General features: G+C 35.6%; 1 protein-coding gene across 1 annotated transcript; it reads left to right on the top strand.

Moving 5' to 3' along the window:
- The first annotated feature begins 2827 nt into the window (after nucleotides 1-2827).
- On the top strand, nucleotides 2828-11889 carry LOC108668629 (protein SpAN-like). Its single transcript, XM_018155872.2, has 12 exons — nucleotides 2828-2904; nucleotides 3276-3374; nucleotides 3797-3962; nucleotides 5417-5619; nucleotides 6032-6232; nucleotides 7249-7378; nucleotides 9170-9304; nucleotides 9549-9641; nucleotides 10179-10332; nucleotides 10811-10882; nucleotides 11159-11224; nucleotides 11822-11889. The coding sequence occupies exons 1-12, from the start codon at nucleotides 2836-2838 to the stop codon at nucleotides 11832-11834; spliced, it is 1401 nt and encodes a 466-aa protein (XP_018011361.1). The 5' UTR covers nucleotides 2828-2835; the 3' UTR covers nucleotides 11835-11889.
- Nucleotides 11890-20798: the final 8909 nt, after the last annotated feature.

The raw sequence follows: 20798 nt of genomic DNA, 5'->3' as shown, positions 1-20798 counted from the left end.
GGCTATAAACATAGCTTATGTTCAATATGAGATACTATAACATGTGTGTAAACTGAGTCCTTTGGAAAGAGAATCACAAATCCGTCATATTCAATCATAGAACAGTCTCGAAGATAACAAATTTGCACCCGTGGTTGTCAAGTCAAATAAATAATTTTATATATTAATTTTGTTTTCATTATTAAAAAAAAAATTTAAAATAATTTCGTCTGCTACAAATCTGTCAATCCAAATACGACACAATTTGACATGTCTAATCGATCTGAAATTTTGCACCATTGCATAAAGTCAGAGACAATGCATGAATCAGTTGATAGAACAAATAATTTTTTAAATTTACAAAGCTTTGATGTTCTAAATTTTTTTATAAATAATTTTTTTATATTTGAAAATAAAATTAGAACTTCATTGTACATATGCAACATCCAAGACACTGGATTCTTCAAAAGTGTTGTCTTTAAAAAGTAATTTTTAAACGCATATTATTATTTCACTTCTTGTTTGTTTGTCTGTCTGCTACAAATCTTATAATCAGTAAATAACAAACTTCTACCTCTCCAATCGTTCTGAAATTTTGCAAACGTGCGTAAATTTGGAGACAATGCATGAATCAATTGACAGAATAAATAATTTTGAAAATTAAAAAATCTATTTTTGATATTGAAAATATTGAAGAAAAAATCTCTCTGCTACATATCTTATAATCGTTATTTAACACACTTTTACCTGTCCAATCGATCTGAAATTTTGCACACTTGAGTCAATTCAGAGACAATGCATGTACAATAGACAGGATAAATAATTTTGGAAAATAAAACAAAATCGAGGTTTAAAAATGACATTTCATTTTTTTAAATGTATGATAATAAAATTAGAAATTAATTGCACATATGTAACATCGGATACACTGGATTCTTTAGAAATGTCTTTAAAAGTAATTTTTAAACGCATATTATTTTTGCAATTAGGCCCCATTTTTTGTAGTAATTAATGTGAATTATCAGTAATTTTCACTGTTTAGAAGTTCGTTTCACTGAAAGATTAAAATTTATTGTTAAAATCTTCCATTCCTTAACATCGTGTTGATAAAAGGCAATTAATAAAGTTTTGTAAAATTCTTTCTTTGATTAATGATTTTACTCTCAATTTTTCGTTCGGTCGTGAAATCGACTTTGGCTCGCATTGTTCGTCAAAAATATAATCAATATTACAGTTAATAATATAATGTTTATATAATATAATAGTATAATGTTCAAATGACACGATTTTAGATCTTCTGTGAACAAGGCACGAAAAGTAATAGAATCGGTGACAGGCCACATTAGGCCTACACTTCAGCGCCGATATCATTATGTTATGTTATATTATAACATCGCCGTGGTTGTGATATTAATGAATATTTATTTTATTTAGGAACTTTACCATGAAAAAATTTTGACCATGTCATGTATAAAATGTCTGTACCCATAGTCTTCCTTTCAGTCGATTCAAAACAAATTTTATCAGTTTTTCGCCGTTATGTTGTAGATTTTTTTAATCACCATACTTTACCCACTGTCTTCTGTTGAAGCTTCAATTCCGTTGAATTTAAATATTTAATAATCTATTAATGATATAGTAGTACCAACACTTGCATTACTCAACAATATGATACAAAAATGCAGCGAAATTGCTTGCATCATCTTGATGTCATCCGATGGGCTAACCGTTCCTCTCAGAAACAGTTTTCATCGTTTAAAATCTGGGTAGGTACCTCGCCACTTTGATGTCGGCCGGACCGTGATCGACATTCATTTTTCGAAGTATACTGTATACATTTATAATAATTTTAAGCTGTAAGTTTACCATGATTACAAAATTATTATTATAAAACATTTGCAACAAAATAAATTGCATCATTCAATATTCACATCAAGATCATAACCCATGTTACGTTGTTAATTATTAAGGAAATTGTCAGAAAACGTGATGAACTAAAAAAAAGAACGATCCTTTTAGGATAAAAAGCACTCTTGAACATAAAATTTATTGAAAACATCCATTTTTATATTTACACGCTTCTTCCTGCCGGCCAGCATTTTTTCTTTTCAATAATGATTCCGCATGATTGAGTGCATGTAAGATTTTAAAATTAAATCAATTAGGCGGAACTCGTTGAAATTCATTGCGTGGGGAACTCATTGAAACATACAATTTAGCATACTCATGGCTTATACAAGGTCCCAGAAGGATTACTAGAATTTGAAACAATTAAGAACCAGCACCAGGGGCCACGGCTATATACTAAAAAAACAGCGTTGGAACACATCCATGCGACAACATTTCTTCTCGCTTCGAGTCACCGACATGTGGAACAGCCTCCCTGATAGCATCGTTGACGCTCCTAAATTTACGATGGAATACCTTGAAATTAATTGAAATGCGCAGCTTAATTGATGTTCCGTTTGGAATACATATTTCTCTATAGCCCATTCAGGACGGATTTTTTCCAATAAGACATTGAATCTGGAACTAAAATTTGTTAATAAAATACAAAAGACTAGATAAATGATTCCAAAATAAATGACATTCCAAAATAAATGACATTCCTAGATAAATGATGTCGAACTGTTAAGAAAATTGCTGTGAGTGCTCCCAACTGAAGGTAAAGTTCTTCAATAGTTTCATTGCAGCCGTTCGGTCCATTAAACAGATTGATAGCTTACACATGAATAGGAACCTTTGAGAACCATTGAAACCATTTCATCTCACTCAAGGTTGCGTCATACTCGAGCATAGTATAAAACCTAGCGGTTCTCCGATGGCAGACATCACAGTCTTGTCATCGCGGCCAATATGAAGTGCCTGCTTGTTGTGTGCACCTTGGTGGTGATGGCTGGAGCGCTGCCGGCACTGCTTGAGGAGGCGAGTCTTTGAGAAATTGTTCCTTTGTGAATGCTGACTTGATTAATCTAAAATTACAAGTAGTTATTGATGACATTATTTGATGGAAACTACATTTTAGTGTTTGTGGTTAGTTTTAAGTTATTTATATCACACGAAAAATATTAAATTGTAAGCAAAATTCGAGATTTATTCATTTGGCCATTAATTGCAACTATCTGCAATTATATTTCATTTCACAGCGAAATTTCTCATTGTTGAGCGTGTTTAATTTGACAATATTTGTATCTATGAAACCCTGCAAATATCTCCTCTCATTCTTGAGATGAACATTCAATTACCTCCGCTTATTTAATGTACAACAACGTTTGACGATGTTCTTATCTGCCTAGGCTCCCAAAGATGGAGAATTCACGGATGATTTGAACCTCTTTGATGCCCGCAACCTCACCGACGACGAGCAGCTGGCTTTGGATCGCGAACTTATGGAGGTGAAAGTGGTATATTAATGGCATTTATTTACACTTTGTTACTGAATGCAACTGAGTTCCTAGATAATTCCTGATCCGAGTTAATCTAGAGACAGAAATTTTGTCGGAAAACTTGTTTCGATTTGACAGACATCTGTTGATGAGAGTTGTTAATACGGTATTCCGAGATTTCCAGAATTGTTTACTGACTTCAAACTCAGCAACATCTAAGTGTGCCTTGCCGATTTGGCTCTTTGGCTTTTGATTTTAGAGTTCTCATTTGCGCATTTAGCTATTCTATGTTCACTGCCTTATCGATCATGCAAGTTAGACGCCATTCTGACTTTTCATCTCAACGGGGTCGAAATGTTCACTATTTCTTGAAAAAAGTAGTATGCAAACTCAAATTATTCTACCTATTACATCTTTATTCGGATTTTCAGTCCAAACGCCGCCTCCTAGAGAACCCAGACCTGTACCAAGGCGACATTCTGCTCACGGAGGAGCAGAAAAGAGCTCTAAAGGAGCGCAATGTCATCCCCAGCAGCGCCAACTGGTGGCCAGCTGCTGCGGACGGCTACGTCTATGTCAACTATCGCTTCGCTTCTCGTAAGACTTGAATTTTATAGTTGAATACAATCTATAACGAACTACCGAGTCCAAAAGCCGCAATAATTTATCTTTTTATGAAAGAGACTTGAATTAGCCAATATCCCATAAGGGAATGCCTAGCCTGGCTCTGCAATTGAAGGTTCTCTTGAAGTGTGTGGTGCTCGACTGTGCTGTAGAACCCTGTTATTCGTAGAATATTACGTAGCTAATCCGAAGATTTATCTTTTAGAGACAGCATTGCTGATTAGTATCGCTTCACTCATTGCATTATTGTGTATTCGAACTTAAAAAAACAAAACTCGACTCAAATTTTCAGTATGATGATTCAACAACTATTCTACTGCCAAATGTTAACTATGTCGTTCGATCGATATTTAATCTGTGAAAAATACAATCAACGTTCCTAAAGATTCATTCCGGTTTGAAAATGCCGTTATCAATCATTTTAACGGTATGAAATTTCGAGCATTGTTTAGGTGTACCTATTTAGGCCGGCATATTATGCTGAAATCAACAATAGGGATATGTATATTACGTTTCACCGTTTTCATTTAAATTAAATTTGTTAATAAGTGAAATGATTTCTTTATGCAGATGTAACATTCCATTACGCTTCGTTTCGAATAGAAAAACAGGTACACACGTTCATACAAATACACAACTATTTTCGAACGGATATGGTTTTGCAACGTCAATAAAAAATAATACATTTACAAAAGGAGCATTTCCTAACGAAAAAACTCTTTCTAGAACAAAATTTATGCTCCTAATTCATCCGTTTTATCAGAATTCACTCTCTGTTTGTTACGTGAAAGAATTTACTTTTCCACTTGACTTGAATAATAATTTCTCGTATAGACAGTTTCTTATTACCTGATAAGATTCTTGTTAAAGTAACTAGCTCCGTTATTAGGTTCCATCGTATTCACCCCTGGATTGTTGTGAATTAATTCGTCCCCTAATTAAACTGCTTTCACCTCATGGAAGTTATCGGTACTGGCTAGCTAATGAATATAACTGAGTTTGTGCATCGTACAAGAAAATCATTTAGCTATGAGGTATAAAATTTCCCGGCATTTAAAATGAGCCTATCAATCGCCATGTGCGAGACATATCGATTCACGACTTAATTGATCCATATGCCATGATCGTCTGAATTGATCATCTTTTCAATGAGGATGAAATGATAGAAGCAATTTAAATTATCAAAAACCTTGAAAGACGGTCGAGTGAGAAAATCAATTTTTTCACCTGAGCCACTTAGAAAGTTCAGTCTCATTCCTCATTTGATGTTGTGAATGATGTTTGAAAAATATCAGGCAGGGAATACTTTTAATTTGTTTAATACTGCCATATGTTCAACTAAAGTAAAATATTTTTACAAGCTTAAATATACTATGAATTTCAAAGCTTATGCCCATCTTGATTGAAATTATCATTTGCACTGACAGCCTCTATCGCTAAGACGATGGTGCTGCAAGCAATCAACACCTGGCAGGCCAATACATGCGTCAGGTTCCGGGATATTCAAAACGCGGACGGCAAACCTCATCTCATCTTCCAGAACGACAACTCGGGCTGTAACAGCTTCGTCGGCAGAATATCTAATACGAATGGACAACCAGTAAACCTTGCGCCAGGTTGTTTGACTGAGGTAAGTGAATATTTCGTAGGCAAATCAGGGAGCATTTTGTTGTAGTCATATAATTAGTTGAAGAAATTTCCCTTTGTTAAGTCATGTGTTTAGTTCGAGAAATATTTTTTTAACCACAGGATGGAAACCTCCTGTTTCATTGTGTGATGGGCGTTGGCAATTAATGTTGGTATGGTTAGAATGATATTTTTAATATCCATAATGTTCTTTTTAAAATGGTTTCCGGTGTTGCCTTGAGACCCGTTTAATGACAAATAATTTTTTGTAATTCTGACCGTCCATTGCATTTGTCTACCATGCACCTAATCATAATATTATACGATGCTTATTGTTATTATATCAGTCCTATTTTAACCGTTCAAACTTAAAAAATAGAATAAATTTTAATTGTATATAATTTTGAATTTTCTAGGTTGATACTCCTATCCATGAAATCGGCCACGCCTTGGGTTTACACCATGAGCAAAGTCGCTCCGACAGAGATAACGCCATTTACGTGGTGTTGGATAACGTAAAGCCAGACAAGAACTCCCGTGACCAATTCGCCAAAGAAGCTACGAACAACTTCAACGTCCCGTATGACTATTCATCGGTGATGCAATATTATTCAACGGTGAGTCGTGAATTAAAACTATATAATGCTTATGTATGAAGTGTTTAAATGAGTGCGTCACAGTTTATTGAATCATCCTTTTTTTGTGAGATCTTTCATAAGAACTTGAAACCGCACTTCCCTTATTGAGGCTATAGAATGTCGCTCGTAACTTTTCTTTGATAATCATCTGCACACAACGTGTGTATTTGCCATATCAAATTTCATGAAGCACATAAGGTATTAAGAAATAATGTCAGGGAGCCAACGACCAGATTGATATCACCATATAATATCTTCTGTATGATAATTACCGTGCTAGGTCTTGTTACCCATTAGCATTATGATTTCCGTTCTAACGTTAATGGCATCAGGGGAAAATGCAAATTTTTATGTGCGTTTTGAATGTAGTGAAAAAATTATTGATATGAACTTTATCTTTTTCATGCCTAAACCTCATTTTGCGACATTTAAAATTCCATCATCAAAGATTCATGTCTCCATAGTATCACGATGCAGTTGATGTGGATACGAGCTCGGTTATCATCCATTTGTTCTCATTGCCAGAGCTCCAAACGGAACCAAGATATTGATTTTTATGTAAAAAAATGCACTAGCCTATTACTGAGAATGAATTTGTTCACTTAATTAGTATTTTGGTGTAGTTCGGCAGAAGCTTTTATTCTATGCAAGTTTGATCGAAGACCAGAACATGCTTGTTTTAATTAGTATTTCTGCACGTAAGAATGCTTTTATACAAAAAATTTGCAGCGAAATTTCTTTCAATGAACAAATAAAACAAGTTTAAATGTAATTTAGAGTTTTCGTGACTTTTCATCATTCATTAAATTTATGTTATAAGATCCCATCGTTGGCTCATTAATAGGCTATAATTCTGATTACGCCATTCAATATTTTTGCCTTACTGTCTTGACAAAAATTTGAAGCCCCCAATATTTCTTTTGGATTAACACAGTGCGTCTAACCTGAAATTTGAATTCTTGAATCCAACTCACTTCAACGGTTCTTTCCAACAGGCTTTTTCCGTGAACAAGAAGGAAACAATGGTTGCAAAGGAACCATATGGGCAACTGTTCTTGGATCTGAGTTCTACCAGCTTCTCATTCATGGACAAGAGAATTGTTAACCTCCAGTACAAGTGCATTGGTTAGTGGCAGTGGTCAGAAGGAAGGAAGTTAAACGAATACAGTTTAAACACTTTACTTAAGAACGAAATCTAAGATACTAACATTAATCAAAGGAAGAATAACTTCTGAACAATACAAGGGCAGGTGAATTACCTCTAAATATAGACACGTGAGCGTGCCTAAGCCAACTAGATAGAAGTAACGACGTGAAGCGTCAACTCTCAACAATACTATGGGTCCTCGCCGGCTTCCTAAAAGCTCACACCAAACACACGGAAGGAGGCACACCTTCGTGCCCCACTCAACTTAGGAAGCTCAAAATTCCCGTGCTAGAGATGGCCGTGGAGGATACCGTGGCGAAGCCCCACGAGGAAGGTAGTAGGCACGTAGTGCTGCTAGATGCTAGTTCGACTAGACAGAAGAAATGGCTCCGGAGGTGACCTGGTCATTGACACCACGCAGGCCCACCGGCGTACCTAAATGAAAGGGCATATTCAGTATCAGGCCCCAGGCGCTGCCGCGCTGGGAAGTTAGAGCGAGCCGACTGCCGGGGCACTGACAAAATGACATAAAAAATGGCTGGCTAGTAAGGTAACTGGAAGGCTAAACTGAAACTGTTTGGTTAACAGTAAATCCAAACCTATTGGCAGATAATGGCAATGAGGACACTTGTAAATAATTTACATCCATAAAACAAAAGCTCCCCACTCAACCCAATTTACACGAGCGATACCATTTCGGTATAGTATGATGACAACCAATTACAAATTATTAATCACCGGACGCAGCTTACCGGTGCAAACCACAGTACAGCTACGCTCAGCTGGCTGGAAACGGCGAAGAGCGTAACAGATGCTCGCGTCTTCCGGACTCAATAGGTAGTGGAGCTAGGTTACACCGTTACCGACGCGCTAGACGTCGCACGCCAATTTAGCGGGAAATCCAACTGTCTAGCGAGCTTGCTTTCCCTCACAGTAATGCAGCTAGGAAAATAATTATTGCGCTCATAATTATCAGGTATCCTGACTATGTTCCTACTGATTCATCGAGGCAAATTCATTCTTTCTAATAAGTGACACTCCATACCATGTACATAAAGTTTTATGTTTGAATATGCTCGTCAGTGAGATGTTCGAACAATTTATTATTCAGGGCCCTCATAGACAAGAAAAAATATAACTCAGTACTCACTGCAGTGAGTGACATAAAGCGCATTTTCTCGTCGACGGAAACTTGAAGACACGGACAGACGGACAGACAGACAGACAGACGGACGGACGGACATGGCGAGCACAATAGTGCATTTTTCCATAAATGAGAAAATGCACTAAAAAGAGCGTAAGTACTTACGTTCACTTAGCGAATTTTGAAAGTATGGCCCCAGGTAGTCAGTTATGAACATCCCAATGCCGCTTACATCATGCCTTCCAGCAGTCTTTGATCGCATCTTAATTATTTAAAGGAGATATCAAAGCTGTTTGAATTTCGTGGGCATTTCAGTTTTTCTCTTTGTGATGTTTATAAATTTTCGCAGCTCACGCAATGATATTCAGAATAATTAACAATAAACAAATCATCCTGAAGTTATTCATTAATTCAATTTTTGTGTTTTTAAAAACATGGAAAATTATCCATTTTCTGATATTTCATCTCCATTGTTAATTGTGACGTTTAAATTTTGTTTATAAATTTTTGCAGTTCACGCTATGATATTCAGAATTATTAACAATATTATTCACCCACATCATCCTGAAATTATTTAATAATTCGATTTTTGTGTTTGTGATAACATTTTGATGTTTGTGCATAGCCTTAAACCTGAAGAAGTGCGGTGTGGCCGCTGATCCCTGCAAGAACTACGGCTACTTCGGAACCTCTTGCAAGTGTGTGTGTCCGCCTGGAACTTCTGGAACCAACTGTGAAACTTTGAATCAACCATACCTCCGTAAGTATTTGTTAGGAAAGATTAACTGCATGTCGAAATAATACTTCAATGCAGTCATTCTGAATGTGGTTGTTGTAGTAAAATGTACGTGAAGTTCTTCTATCTTTTCAACATGCAAGTTTAGTTTACACGGAGTTACTAGTACATAAGAATGGTATAAACTGACATAACAAATACTTCTAAATGCTCACACTTTCAAATGAAGTTTGACTGATGAAAATTGGTCATCATTTGCTCTCCTCAGAAGCCTTGGTTGCGGCAAAATTTCCACGCAGTAAAACAATAGTAGCTGAAGGACGAGTCACTTCGACTGGCTATCCATCACCCATCGCCGCAAGTAGGTCCAAGTGACCAAATATGTCGCAAGTGCAGAACAGAAAACAAATTATATAAATTAGATCTAGGATCTGGCTCATTACAATAATTGTAAATTAATTATAGTTGGATGTTTCATCAGAAAAAAATACCGTAATGTGAAGAGAGAAGATTATGAAGTAGGAGCACGCTAGTGAAGCTAGAGCTTCCTTATATGGCGACTAGAATTAAGATTCTAGAATATTTACATACTATATCTGTATTAATACCAAGCTCTAATTCATCATGACTATACAAATTTATGCCAGAAGAGAGAAATAATCAATTTCTTCAACTTCAGGCATAATACTCAACTGCATACCATTTACCGATCGAAACATCACTCCTGCAACAAACTATTTGCGCTAACATGGATATTATTACAAAGGATGTTTTATCAACAGCTTTTTAGTGTCTAGTAAAGAAGTTATGTCTAGGCTAATTAAAAATCCTAATACTATGTATAATACAATTTGTAGTCCAGTAATAAATCATTAATACTTTTGTTGTTTCACATCAGAGGATGAGTACATCCAGCTGATAAAGGCACCGGCGTGCAAGAAAGTTCGACTGACTTTTACAGCCTTCAAACTGACCCAACGCGCGACCGATAAAACCTGTGCCTATCAACAGTTGACCGTACGAAAGAATAACAATCTCGTCATCGCATCATCGTGAGTTCTCTCTAGAATTTCTTCTTCAAATTTTATGCTGCGTGCTTTGCATTTTTTGCCGTATCTATAACTGCAACTGTTGCACTGGAAAAAGTGTTCCTTTTCGATGAACAAAATTAAATGTTCAATGATCAATAAGAGCGGCAAATTTCACAGGCTTGACAGTCGGGATACGCGCCAAGTGAAGTATTTTTTTTGCCTTTTATTTGTATCAATTCATTCCACAAAAATTCTGTAGATTGATGTAGTTGGCTAATCACGTCGGTCGGGTATGGAGCGACGGATGTTTCGATGTTAACTACATTGATGATATTTATCAACCATCATATATTTTGCGTTCGAAGACCCATTTATTTATGTGATTTACCACTTTTGTTTTGCCCGACGACTAAACAATAACATCGATCGGGTTCCATACTATACTGACGATAAGTTGATGAATGTATTATTGAAAGACGAAATGAATCGTGTTTTTCAGATACTGTGCCAGTGAAATTGCCCCCGGTAAAGTGATCGAAAGCGAGGGAACCACAATGGTTTTGCACTTCAAATCCTTTACAACTGCGTCATCTCCAGGCTACTCCGCCACTATCACCTTCGTGCCCCAAGCATCTTGGTAATTGTTATGCTATATAATTTCTGTATGTCCATAATTATCTAGCTTCATGTACTTAATGATTGTAGGGTATTCGAGTTATATATGATACAAATATTTCATCAATAGATAAATTTTGGGAAGGTTGTTGTTTTCCGGGACTAACGTCCAAGAATCAAAATTTGAACCAGCGAATATACTAAATAATGACAACTCTCTTTCTCACTTCAAATCCTTTACAACTTCACCATCTCCAGGCTACTCCGCCACTATCACCTTCGTGCCCCAAGCATCTTGGTAATTGTTATGCTACATAATTTCTGTATGTTCATAATTATATAGCTTCATGTACTTGATGATTGTAGGGTATTCGATGATATATCGAGAAGTTGTATATGATATAAATATTTTATATATAGATAAGTTTCGGGAAGGTTGTTGTGCTTTCCGGGACTTACGTCCAAGAATCGTAAGTTGAACCAGCGAATATACTAAATAATGACAACTCTCTTTCCGAGATTGACAAGTGTCATTAAATTGTAAATTTAATTACCTAAGTAAGTTATTGAAACTAGGGAAGCATGTTGTACATATATCTATAGTGTATCTAGGCATCAATTCAGAATATACTATGGATAGTTAACTGATTTGGCCAAAGGTAACAGTAATAATTTCAAAACAGGTCTATGACATTAATATTCTTGCAAGTTAGTTTTTTTATGTAAAAATTCATCTTTATACTTGGATAAAAAATATACATAACATATAAAAAGTAATGATTATTCAAATCTGCAACAAAATGTTTTGCTGATTGTGCAATTAAAATGACAGCAATCCATTCGTAAGCTGCAACATTTTCTTGACACAAATAACGTACCTGTTTTTCTTTTGCAGCACCGGCCGTTAGTGATGTCATCGTAGGCATCCTGGGTACCTTAGCGTTGGGATGCTAAGTTACATGGATGCGTTGTATGGTTTCAATAATAGTTCAGTGATGAAGCAAAAACTCGTTTTATTACCCGCATAATCCCTCATTCCACTCAGTCTGACAAGCATTATGATACGGTCGCTCCAGATCTTAGAATGTCGCTCTAGAATCTAGATCGTCAGAAAAATGCAAACAACCGGTTTAAGTCGTTTACTTCTGAAGCCTGGCATAATTGAAATAGTGAAAAATGATAAATTATTGTATTTTCTCATGACAAAAGCGTTTCATTAGAAAAAGGCGAAAGTGTTTTTTCTGTNACCACATCAAAAATGCCACGTTCAAGTGGATTTCCGAATGAAAATGAAATTACGGCTTTTGACCTGGAAAACATTCTTTATAAGGCCATATGCAGCTATCAGCTGTTACAAATTATGCCCAGAACTAATGAAAGCCTAGAGCGAACTTAAAGAAAGAAAACATTCATACATTATTCAAAGTTTGAAGGCAGCCATTTGGTTTAATTAAATACATAGTTGCTGTTAATATTTAAATGTGAACGAAACCCAGATTTTGTGAGTGACATAAATTTCTGCCAATAGTCTCATTTGTTTGAACTTAACATCGAGATCATCACACATTTGTTGGGGCGTATCGTGCCTCTCTGGGAATATATAAAAAAGGAGATACAAGATGTCCCAGTCGGTTGGTGAACTGTGGGTTTTATATTAAAGATGGTGAACCAGCAGGTTTTGCAGGTGTGGTTGTTCTGTGTTCTTAATATTTGTTATCTGGATTCATGGCAATTCTTTGTAAAATTTTATTTTCTGTCATGCGCAGTGGGCAGTGGCTGTTATATCATGGCAGGCATATGGGTTTAATTGTTTCTGAATTGGGAAACTAACCGATAACGGACGCATACGAATTTGGATCTCCACCGAACTCGAAAAATGAGTCAATTTTTTAGTTGCACAGTAGCTGGGATAATTTCAGATATATGGGTTAAATCTTCTAGGATTTAGGTAATTAACATATAACTGCTGCTAGCAAACTGTGATTTCCACCGCACTCAATGTATGTTGTTAAGGATTTAAATTTAAGCCCAGTTTCTTTTCAGTATTTGCAGAATTTAGGTAAATCTTTCTCACGGCCTCAATTTAATTTAAATGCAACTCTAATGCAAGTAAAATTCTTTCAAATTCTCATATACAATGAAATGACATTTTGTGCAAGTATTATGCATGCCATAGGCCGGTCCTTTCATACTTCATGAAAGTTGCGATCGAATCTCTCCCAATTGACTATATTGGTGTACGTACTGCACCAATCGTTTTGTCACTCACTGCCATATTCATTCATGAACAGTTTTTTCTTCTGGTGAAATTAAGCATTCTAGATCACACCTGAACACAACAGAAACCTTCGTCGCCCTCACGCCTTAGAAATTCGGCAGTTTCTTTATTCCCACCACCTGCGCCAGTCGACATATCTCGAATTCCGTCTCGAATCTTGCGCGTTGTGAAGTTTCCGACCGTGGTGGCCTTTGCGCGTTGGGGAGTTTCCGACCGTGGTGGCCTTTGCGCGTTGGGGAGTTTCAGACCGTGGTGGCCTTTGCGCGTTGGGAAGTTTCCGACCGTGGTGGCCTTTGCGCGTTGGGAAGTTTCCGACCGTGGTGGCCTTTGCGCGTTGGGAAGTTTCAGACCGTGGTGGCCTTCGACTTCGTACACCGTGAAGATGACTGTTCTGTACTAAGCCTTCCCTCCCGTCTGCCTCCAGCCTGTTGCTGCAGATCTAAACCGCTAGTCTTGTCACTTCAGCGTGGCAATGCGTGCACTATAGACGACTGCTATGGTGGAGGCCAGAGGGCAAGGCGTCTAGGGTGCAGTGTCCTTGCCTTTCCAAAATCTGTTTATTTTGCATTGTCAAAATAATTTAAATTGTTTGAGTAAATTATATTATTTAAATTATAAACATGATCACAGTACCATATTTTATTAAAATTTCTTGATTTTAAATTTTAGCTTGGGAAACTGATTTCTTGAGTTCGATGCCATTTGTTTATTGGTTATATTTTATTCTCATATAACTATACTTAAATAAAGGCAATTCGTCCCTAATTACAGAAACATTAAAATGTCCCCCTGCTCAATTTTATCATTTATTTAGACACTGTACGTGGTCTCTTGATACTTCGACGGGGCGCTGATGGTAGCACCGATGTTAAGCTCCCCAACAGCACCAGGGGCCCCCACCGCAGCTGCATCCAGGAAGCAAGGCTGGGCCGCGACGTTCGTTGCTATTTTCGATGCGAAGAGTATCGCATATTATTGCTACTCTTTATAAATATTCCTTCTATACTGATCACTTTTTCAATCCCGGCTGATCATTTTCCACTATTTCCACGAAGTACCATTTTCCACTATACATTAGCACTATGCAAAGAGTATCGCATATTGCTACTCTAAATAAATATTCCTTCTACTGGTCACTTTTTCAATCCCTGATCATTTTTTTCAGTGAAGTTTTTTAGGATATTTGCCCATTTTTAGCGCATTTTCTCATTTATGAAAAAAATGCACTATTGTGCTCGCCATGCCCGTCTGTCCGTCCGTCTGTCTGTCCGTCTTTCCGTGACCTCAAGTTTTCGTCGACGAGAAAATGCGCTCTCTGTCACTCACTGCAGTGAGTACTGAGTTATATTTTTTTTACCTGTACAGTGACTGTAATGATTTCAGTTTTTTTGAAATAAGTCTCTTATGAACTGAGTAATAATCATGCGAATATATATAACAACAATGCCTTTCTTGTAACAGAGAACTCCCCATAATAATAAATGAATATTACTAGGTCAACTACGTTTCTCTATAATCTTTCACGACATCACAATGACATGAAATCAAAATTGCGACCACCAAATACTGTATGTCTTTCATGCCAAAGTAAATTTTATGATTTTGGCAATTTCTTCCATGTTTCTGGGGATATTATGACAGTTAAGTTACGTAATTGCTGGAGAAAAAACTCAACAAATGTTTTATTTAACAATTTTATGTCAACTCTACCTAAACACTGGGTTTTAAATCGATTAAAGTTTAATTTTGATATAATTTGCATACTGTGATTTCTCAAAGTGGACTATACGTTAAAAGACACATCAGTCATGAAAATCTCAAATTTTAAATGTCATTTTAAAACTAAAACTGCCGTTTAGATATAATTTTTTATGTACAAAAATTCAAAATTCTATAAAATGAACTTGAAAAAAATTAGTCGTAACTAAAAGACTACAGTCAGGTCCATGAAATGTGGGAAGGAGTAATGAAATGAGGGGAGCAAAGTCCGTTGACTTTTGTGACCTGTTAATATTTGGCTCCTTAGTCTGCGAATCTGTACCGGCCAGATAAGAGTCCGCCCAATCACCTCGAATTGCAACCTGGTCTTCACACCCAGCAGCTCGTTTAATTATTTCTTAACAGGCTACTAAATTACTGTGATCTGTAATCCACGTTTTTATGGTGAGGATCGAGAGAGAGAGTCATACAACTTGTAACAGTGACTCATTCCTTTGAATCTAAAAATTGCTTTAACCAACTATTAATTTCTTTATCGGTACTGATGTCGGTGATTTGTTCCTCCAGTGCGAACAACTACAAAATTATTCATTTCCTACTTGCCTCTGTACATGAACTTTGACGTTCTAATAAAGTTTCTGGGCTTAATTAACATCTTTTACTTCCAATTCTAACTAAATTTACTAATCCATTTGCGGCCGTTATTGAAACTTTAGAAACGAATGATTCCACAAGCCTGGAATGACTACAACCACTGCAATGGACTAGAAATAACATATTTTACAAGTTTGGTAGAGATCGAAGGTAATAGCGGTTGCTATAGAATAATAGTTTCGTCCAATGGAGACTTCGAGGTTTCAATTGAAAGAAGGTTTCACTTCTATCTGCACCATTTCTGTAACTCAACTGGTTAATGTATTTAATTAATTTAATTAATTTAATTAATTTAATTAATTTAATTTAATTTAATTAATTTTAATTTCGTTTAATGCATTTAAACGAAAGAAGACTCTAATAATGGTGTGTAACAAAATACGGTTAATGGAACCGCACTAATTTTATCGAAGTGTATCTAGATGTTGAATTCAACGTCGGAAATCAACACGAATTTCACGTTGCAACCAAAACGTTGATTAAATTTTTCTTACTATCCAGTAATCCTGTGATTTAAATATTGTTTTTTTACATTGTTGGGATAACATCATTCCAATATTTTACAATAATGTCAAAACCAGATCAACCAGAATGAGGTTGCTTAAATTTCAAAGGAAATAAGGGGTTCAATTTGAGCGAAGAAAGAATAATTCAACGTTAATTAAATGAGAGAATGCTTTCAGAGAACCCGCCTCCGTTGTTTTCTCTCATATAGAAAACTTGTCGAGAAAATAAAATACAATAAGCTCTACTTTTACGGTATAACGATATTATTATTATTATTATTTTTATTATTATTGTTCTCATGCATGTTTAACCAAGTAGACGAATGATAAATCATTTGGGTAATGAAACAAGTTTTTGCTTGTTGAGTGAATTATTTTTGATGGCATACAACAGGCAGTGCACGCCTCCCTATGTAAGATGTCATCAGAGCCCAATGTTATACGGCATGCCGATGCATTCACATGAATTTACTAGCGGCCAGTGCTGCAAAAAAAAGATATCGTTAGTTATAGCACGGAAATTTTTTCAGAATTACAACAGGTCGATACTTTTTAATTTAGAATTGAACTCGCACTATTCATTAAGAAATTTATGAAAATTTATATTTACACTAAATTTAATTTATATATGAATAACAATATTAATTTAAATATTATCTATATATTTTTACATAATATAAAAACATTCATTTTATGAATGTTTAAAATAAACTCATTATTAAAAATTCGATGTTCAACCCTTTTTTTCCACATAAATTTTCTTCTGAAGTTCATAATATTTCCTCTCCAGAAAAATGTGTCTTTAAAATATAAAGTCGTGTANTATAAAAAAAACCATTATGCAATATACAATTTCAAGGAAAAAATATCAGGGACTCACGATGATGCGATGACGAGATTGTTATTTTTTCGTATGGTTAACTGTTGGGGATAGCAGGTTTTATCGGTCGCGCGTTGGGTCAATTTGAAGGCTGTAAAAGTCAGTCGAACTTTTTTGCACGCCGGTGCCTTTATCAGCTGGATGTACTCATCCTCTGATGTGAAAAAAACAAGAGCATTAAGATAAAAAAAGTGATAATACTTTGTATTACGATTTTTAATTCGTTCATACATGACTCCGGTCATGGACACTTGATGATTGTAGCGAAGCCATTCTCCTTTATACAATCCATTTGTGAGCAAATAGTTGCTGGAGCGACGTTTCAAAAGAAATATGGGCAGCTGTTCAGCATTATGACAGACTCTAAGAAAATTTGATACATTCATGACTCTGCCATAAGTTTGTACAGTTATGTCTTATTAGAGCAATATATTATTGACCATGATGTCAATAATTATACTGCTATATATTGATATCATGCTATAAACATGAGCGAATAATGACCAGAGAATTCATAGATTTAGATTTTCAGGGTTGAACAATTCTTCAGATGACCATGGACGATCGAAAAGGTAGGTTTAATTCATGAAGTAATTTTAATTAACGATGTTTCGAAGTTGTAGGGAGCATTGACTACAGAAATTTCGGTGGAAATAAGTACATGATACATGCAAATATGAAACAACACGAAAATTTGGAACCGTGAAAATAACTCCGAGACAATCACAAAGTTCAGCAAATCCGGTAGTTATGAGATGGACTGGAGTCTAATCCGATATAGAGATGAGGATTTCAGCAATCGTCAGTCGGATTATGTCGGGCTACATTATGATGACATCATGCAGTGGCCCGACATTATCGCACGTGTATTAAACAAGCTAATTCTTCTGCCACTGCCAATGCCATATATGTAATGCTATATATAATGAGTATTCCATGATATTTACGGAGTGTTCTTATGGGATTGATGTTATTATATAGTAACATGAAATAGTGGCAAGGTTTACTGTGGAGTTCGGGACTTGAGTCTTAAAGTTACAAAATGTATCAAGAAAGTAGAAGTTCAATTCTAGTCTCCCCTGCGATCACAGAGTTCATAATCTTGTATGTACAACATTTCGAGCTGAGTTAATTTTTTAGTATAAAAAGACACGTGATAAAGTGGACCTTAATTAGGGATCTCAATTTGTCTACGAAGTGAATAAAAATTCGGTTGCAAGGTTTTTCGAGTATTGTGGTATTTGTTTTCTGGCGAGGTATGTAACTATTCGTAATTTACGATCAAAATAATAAACAAGATACCTGATTTGATTTATATAAATTTTTCGCTGTACCTGCTATATTTTTAGTCACTTGGACCTACTTGCGGCGATGGGTTTAATAATAAGAAGAAGAATTGTAGTAATTATAATAATAATGCTAATAATGATAAAAAATAATAATAATAATTATAATAATAATAATATCAATATTATTAATAGAGGCAGCACAAAGCAATTTAGGGCTGATGTCATTATTGCCATCGTGTAACTTTTGTTTAAATAAAATAAAATAATAAAGTTTGTTCCAGCCATGTTTTGACTCATGTTTTGCTTGTTTTTGAATCCATGTTATTAGGCCCGTTCCTCAAAGTTTTTTACATCGTCAAAATTAGTTTTAATTGCAGGTGAGTTTTCGTTTATTTTATTTTAGTTTTAATTTTTCATCTAAGCTTAGATAGCTGATGGATCTTTTAATACATTGAGAAATGGAAAATGTGAGTTTACTCTATAGATACTCTACAACTTTATATGTAAATGTGAGTTTTACTCGAGTATACGATGCCGTACTCGGACATCGTCTGTAACATTCGTTGAACATTTTGTACGTGGAGTCTAGTTCGAGCTTTACAAAATAGCGGTCGTCATTATATGTCGGTGGTTTCATATGTGGAATATATTCGATTCAAAGGTTATTTAACCTCGAAGCTAATGGCTTCGGCGCCCAACTAGATCATAAACACATGTTTTTAGAATAAACAGTGGTTCTGCTATTGAGCTGAACACCTGCTTAAAAGCTTTGAACAAATAGAGTCGAGGTTGTTCATATTTTCATGGCACGTGTATTCCACTCTGCTCGAAGCTTCCCTCGTTTCAGTGAATGTACAATTCACCTGAAATAATAAGATATTGTCTAGATTTTATTGTTAATAATCGAAACACTTTCACCATTCATTTTTAACTTTAGACTCAAAACGCAAGCGAATAAGTTTCTCATACTTTTCATATCCATTACTATTGAGATTTGAATTTTCTAACATTGCGCAACGACGAAGTTTGTGCAACGACAGACTTACAAAGAATACATAATATTTCTTAAATATTTTACCACCACCCGAGCAACCAGGTTTACTTGCTGGTTGAGCTTGTGTCAGCTAGTGACATTAGTTTGATTTTGAATAAAAAACATGGAAATGTTGGGGCAATATCTTTGATCGGCAATATCGGCAGCTGTAAAATTTCTTGCAACAATATTATTGACAGTAGCAGTTGCGTCATTAAACCTATTTTGGGAGGCTCCATATGATATTTATTCATATATATTTGATTCATATGAAACTGATTGATTTCTATGTTTTAGGAGAAGCACAAAACTATTTGAATGCAATTTAATCGCAAACAAATCAACATTATTCGAGTAAATTATAGAATCTTTTTCTTATAAATTTTGATTGAACCATGTATTATAAAAAATCCCAAAGACATTTTGGTTAATCTACGTACAAAAAATTCTTGGTGCCACAGAAGAACGAAAAATAACATTAACTGTAATGTAAACGTTTTCATTTGAGCAATCTTTTGGATGTGCTCAGTTCCTGTCGAATATACGATGTGGAAAATAATAAATTTCAGAAATAGAATGCGAGGTTGCCAGACACCACAAGTGTTGACATTAGATCGCGCGCTGGACGAGCTTCTCCTCGCACATTACTAACTCCTGCCATAGCGTGATCAGTAACGTTCTCAGTGCTCCACTAATCCCTTTACTTGTTTAGTCAATTTTGAGACTTGGTATTAGTGGCATTAAAGTGGTTTGAAATTTGTTTGGTAGAGGTTTTAATATTTTCACGGCAAGTATTAAGTTAATAAGTCACGATTTTTGTATGATATAATTCTATTCATTTTACAGATTTAATGCTTTTCAAATAGTAAAACTGAGAAATGATTGCTCTACATATGTGATTTATATTTATAAAACTTCAGTATATACAAGTTTCATGAATACTTGTATATATACAAGTTTCATGATATTGAATCCCTGAGCTAAGAGTTCAATGAGCCCACATAACTTGAACTCAAGTCTCATGATGTTTATATGTTGAATCCCTGACCCAGGAGATCAGTGAGCTCACAGAACTTGAATTCAAGTTCCGGGTATTGAATATCTAACCTGAGAGTTCGAGAGCGAACTTAGCTCGAGCTCAAGTTTCATGAGATTGAATCTCTGATCTGAGAGTTCGGTGAGCGCACATAACTTGAGCTCATGTTTCATGATGTTGAATCCCTGACCCAGAAAATCAGTGTGCCCATAGAACTTTAACTCAAGTTTTGGATGTTGAATCTCCGACCTGAGAGTTCGGTGGAGTTCACGTAAATTGAGCTCAAGTCTCATGATATTCAATCTCTGACCTAAGGGTTCCGTGAGCCCACATAACTTGAGCTCAGGCTTCATGATATTGAATCCCAGACCCAAGAGTTCGGTGAGCTCTCATAACTGGAGCTCAAGTTTCATTTTATTGAATCCCTCAGCTAAAAGTTCGGAGAGCCCACATAACTTGAGCTCAAGTTTCATGATG

This window comes from Hyalella azteca, unplaced genomic scaffold (genome assembly GCF_000764305.2).
Source record: "Hyalella azteca isolate HAZT.00-mixed unplaced genomic scaffold, Hazt_2.0.2 contig1536, whole genome shotgun sequence".
Taxonomy (NCBI): domain Eukaryota; kingdom Metazoa; phylum Arthropoda; class Malacostraca; order Amphipoda; family Hyalellidae; genus Hyalella; species Hyalella azteca.
This window is presented reverse-complemented; position numbering and strand designations above follow the sequence as displayed.

Excerpts from the sequence above, each read along its gene's own strand:
- LOC108668629 (XM_018155872.2), top strand. The coding sequence starts at position 2,836 with ATGAAGTGCCTGCTTGTTGTGTGCACCTTGGTGGTGATGGCTGGAGCG. Across the intron at positions 3,963-5,416 it reads CAACTATCGCTTCGCTTCTC|CCTCTATCGCTAAGACGATG; the intron begins GTAAGACTTGAA and ends TTGCACTGACAG. Across the intron at positions 10,333-10,810 it reads AATCTCGTCATCGCATCATC|ATACTGTGCCAGTGAAATTG; the intron begins GTGAGTTCTCTC and ends CGTGTTTTTCAG.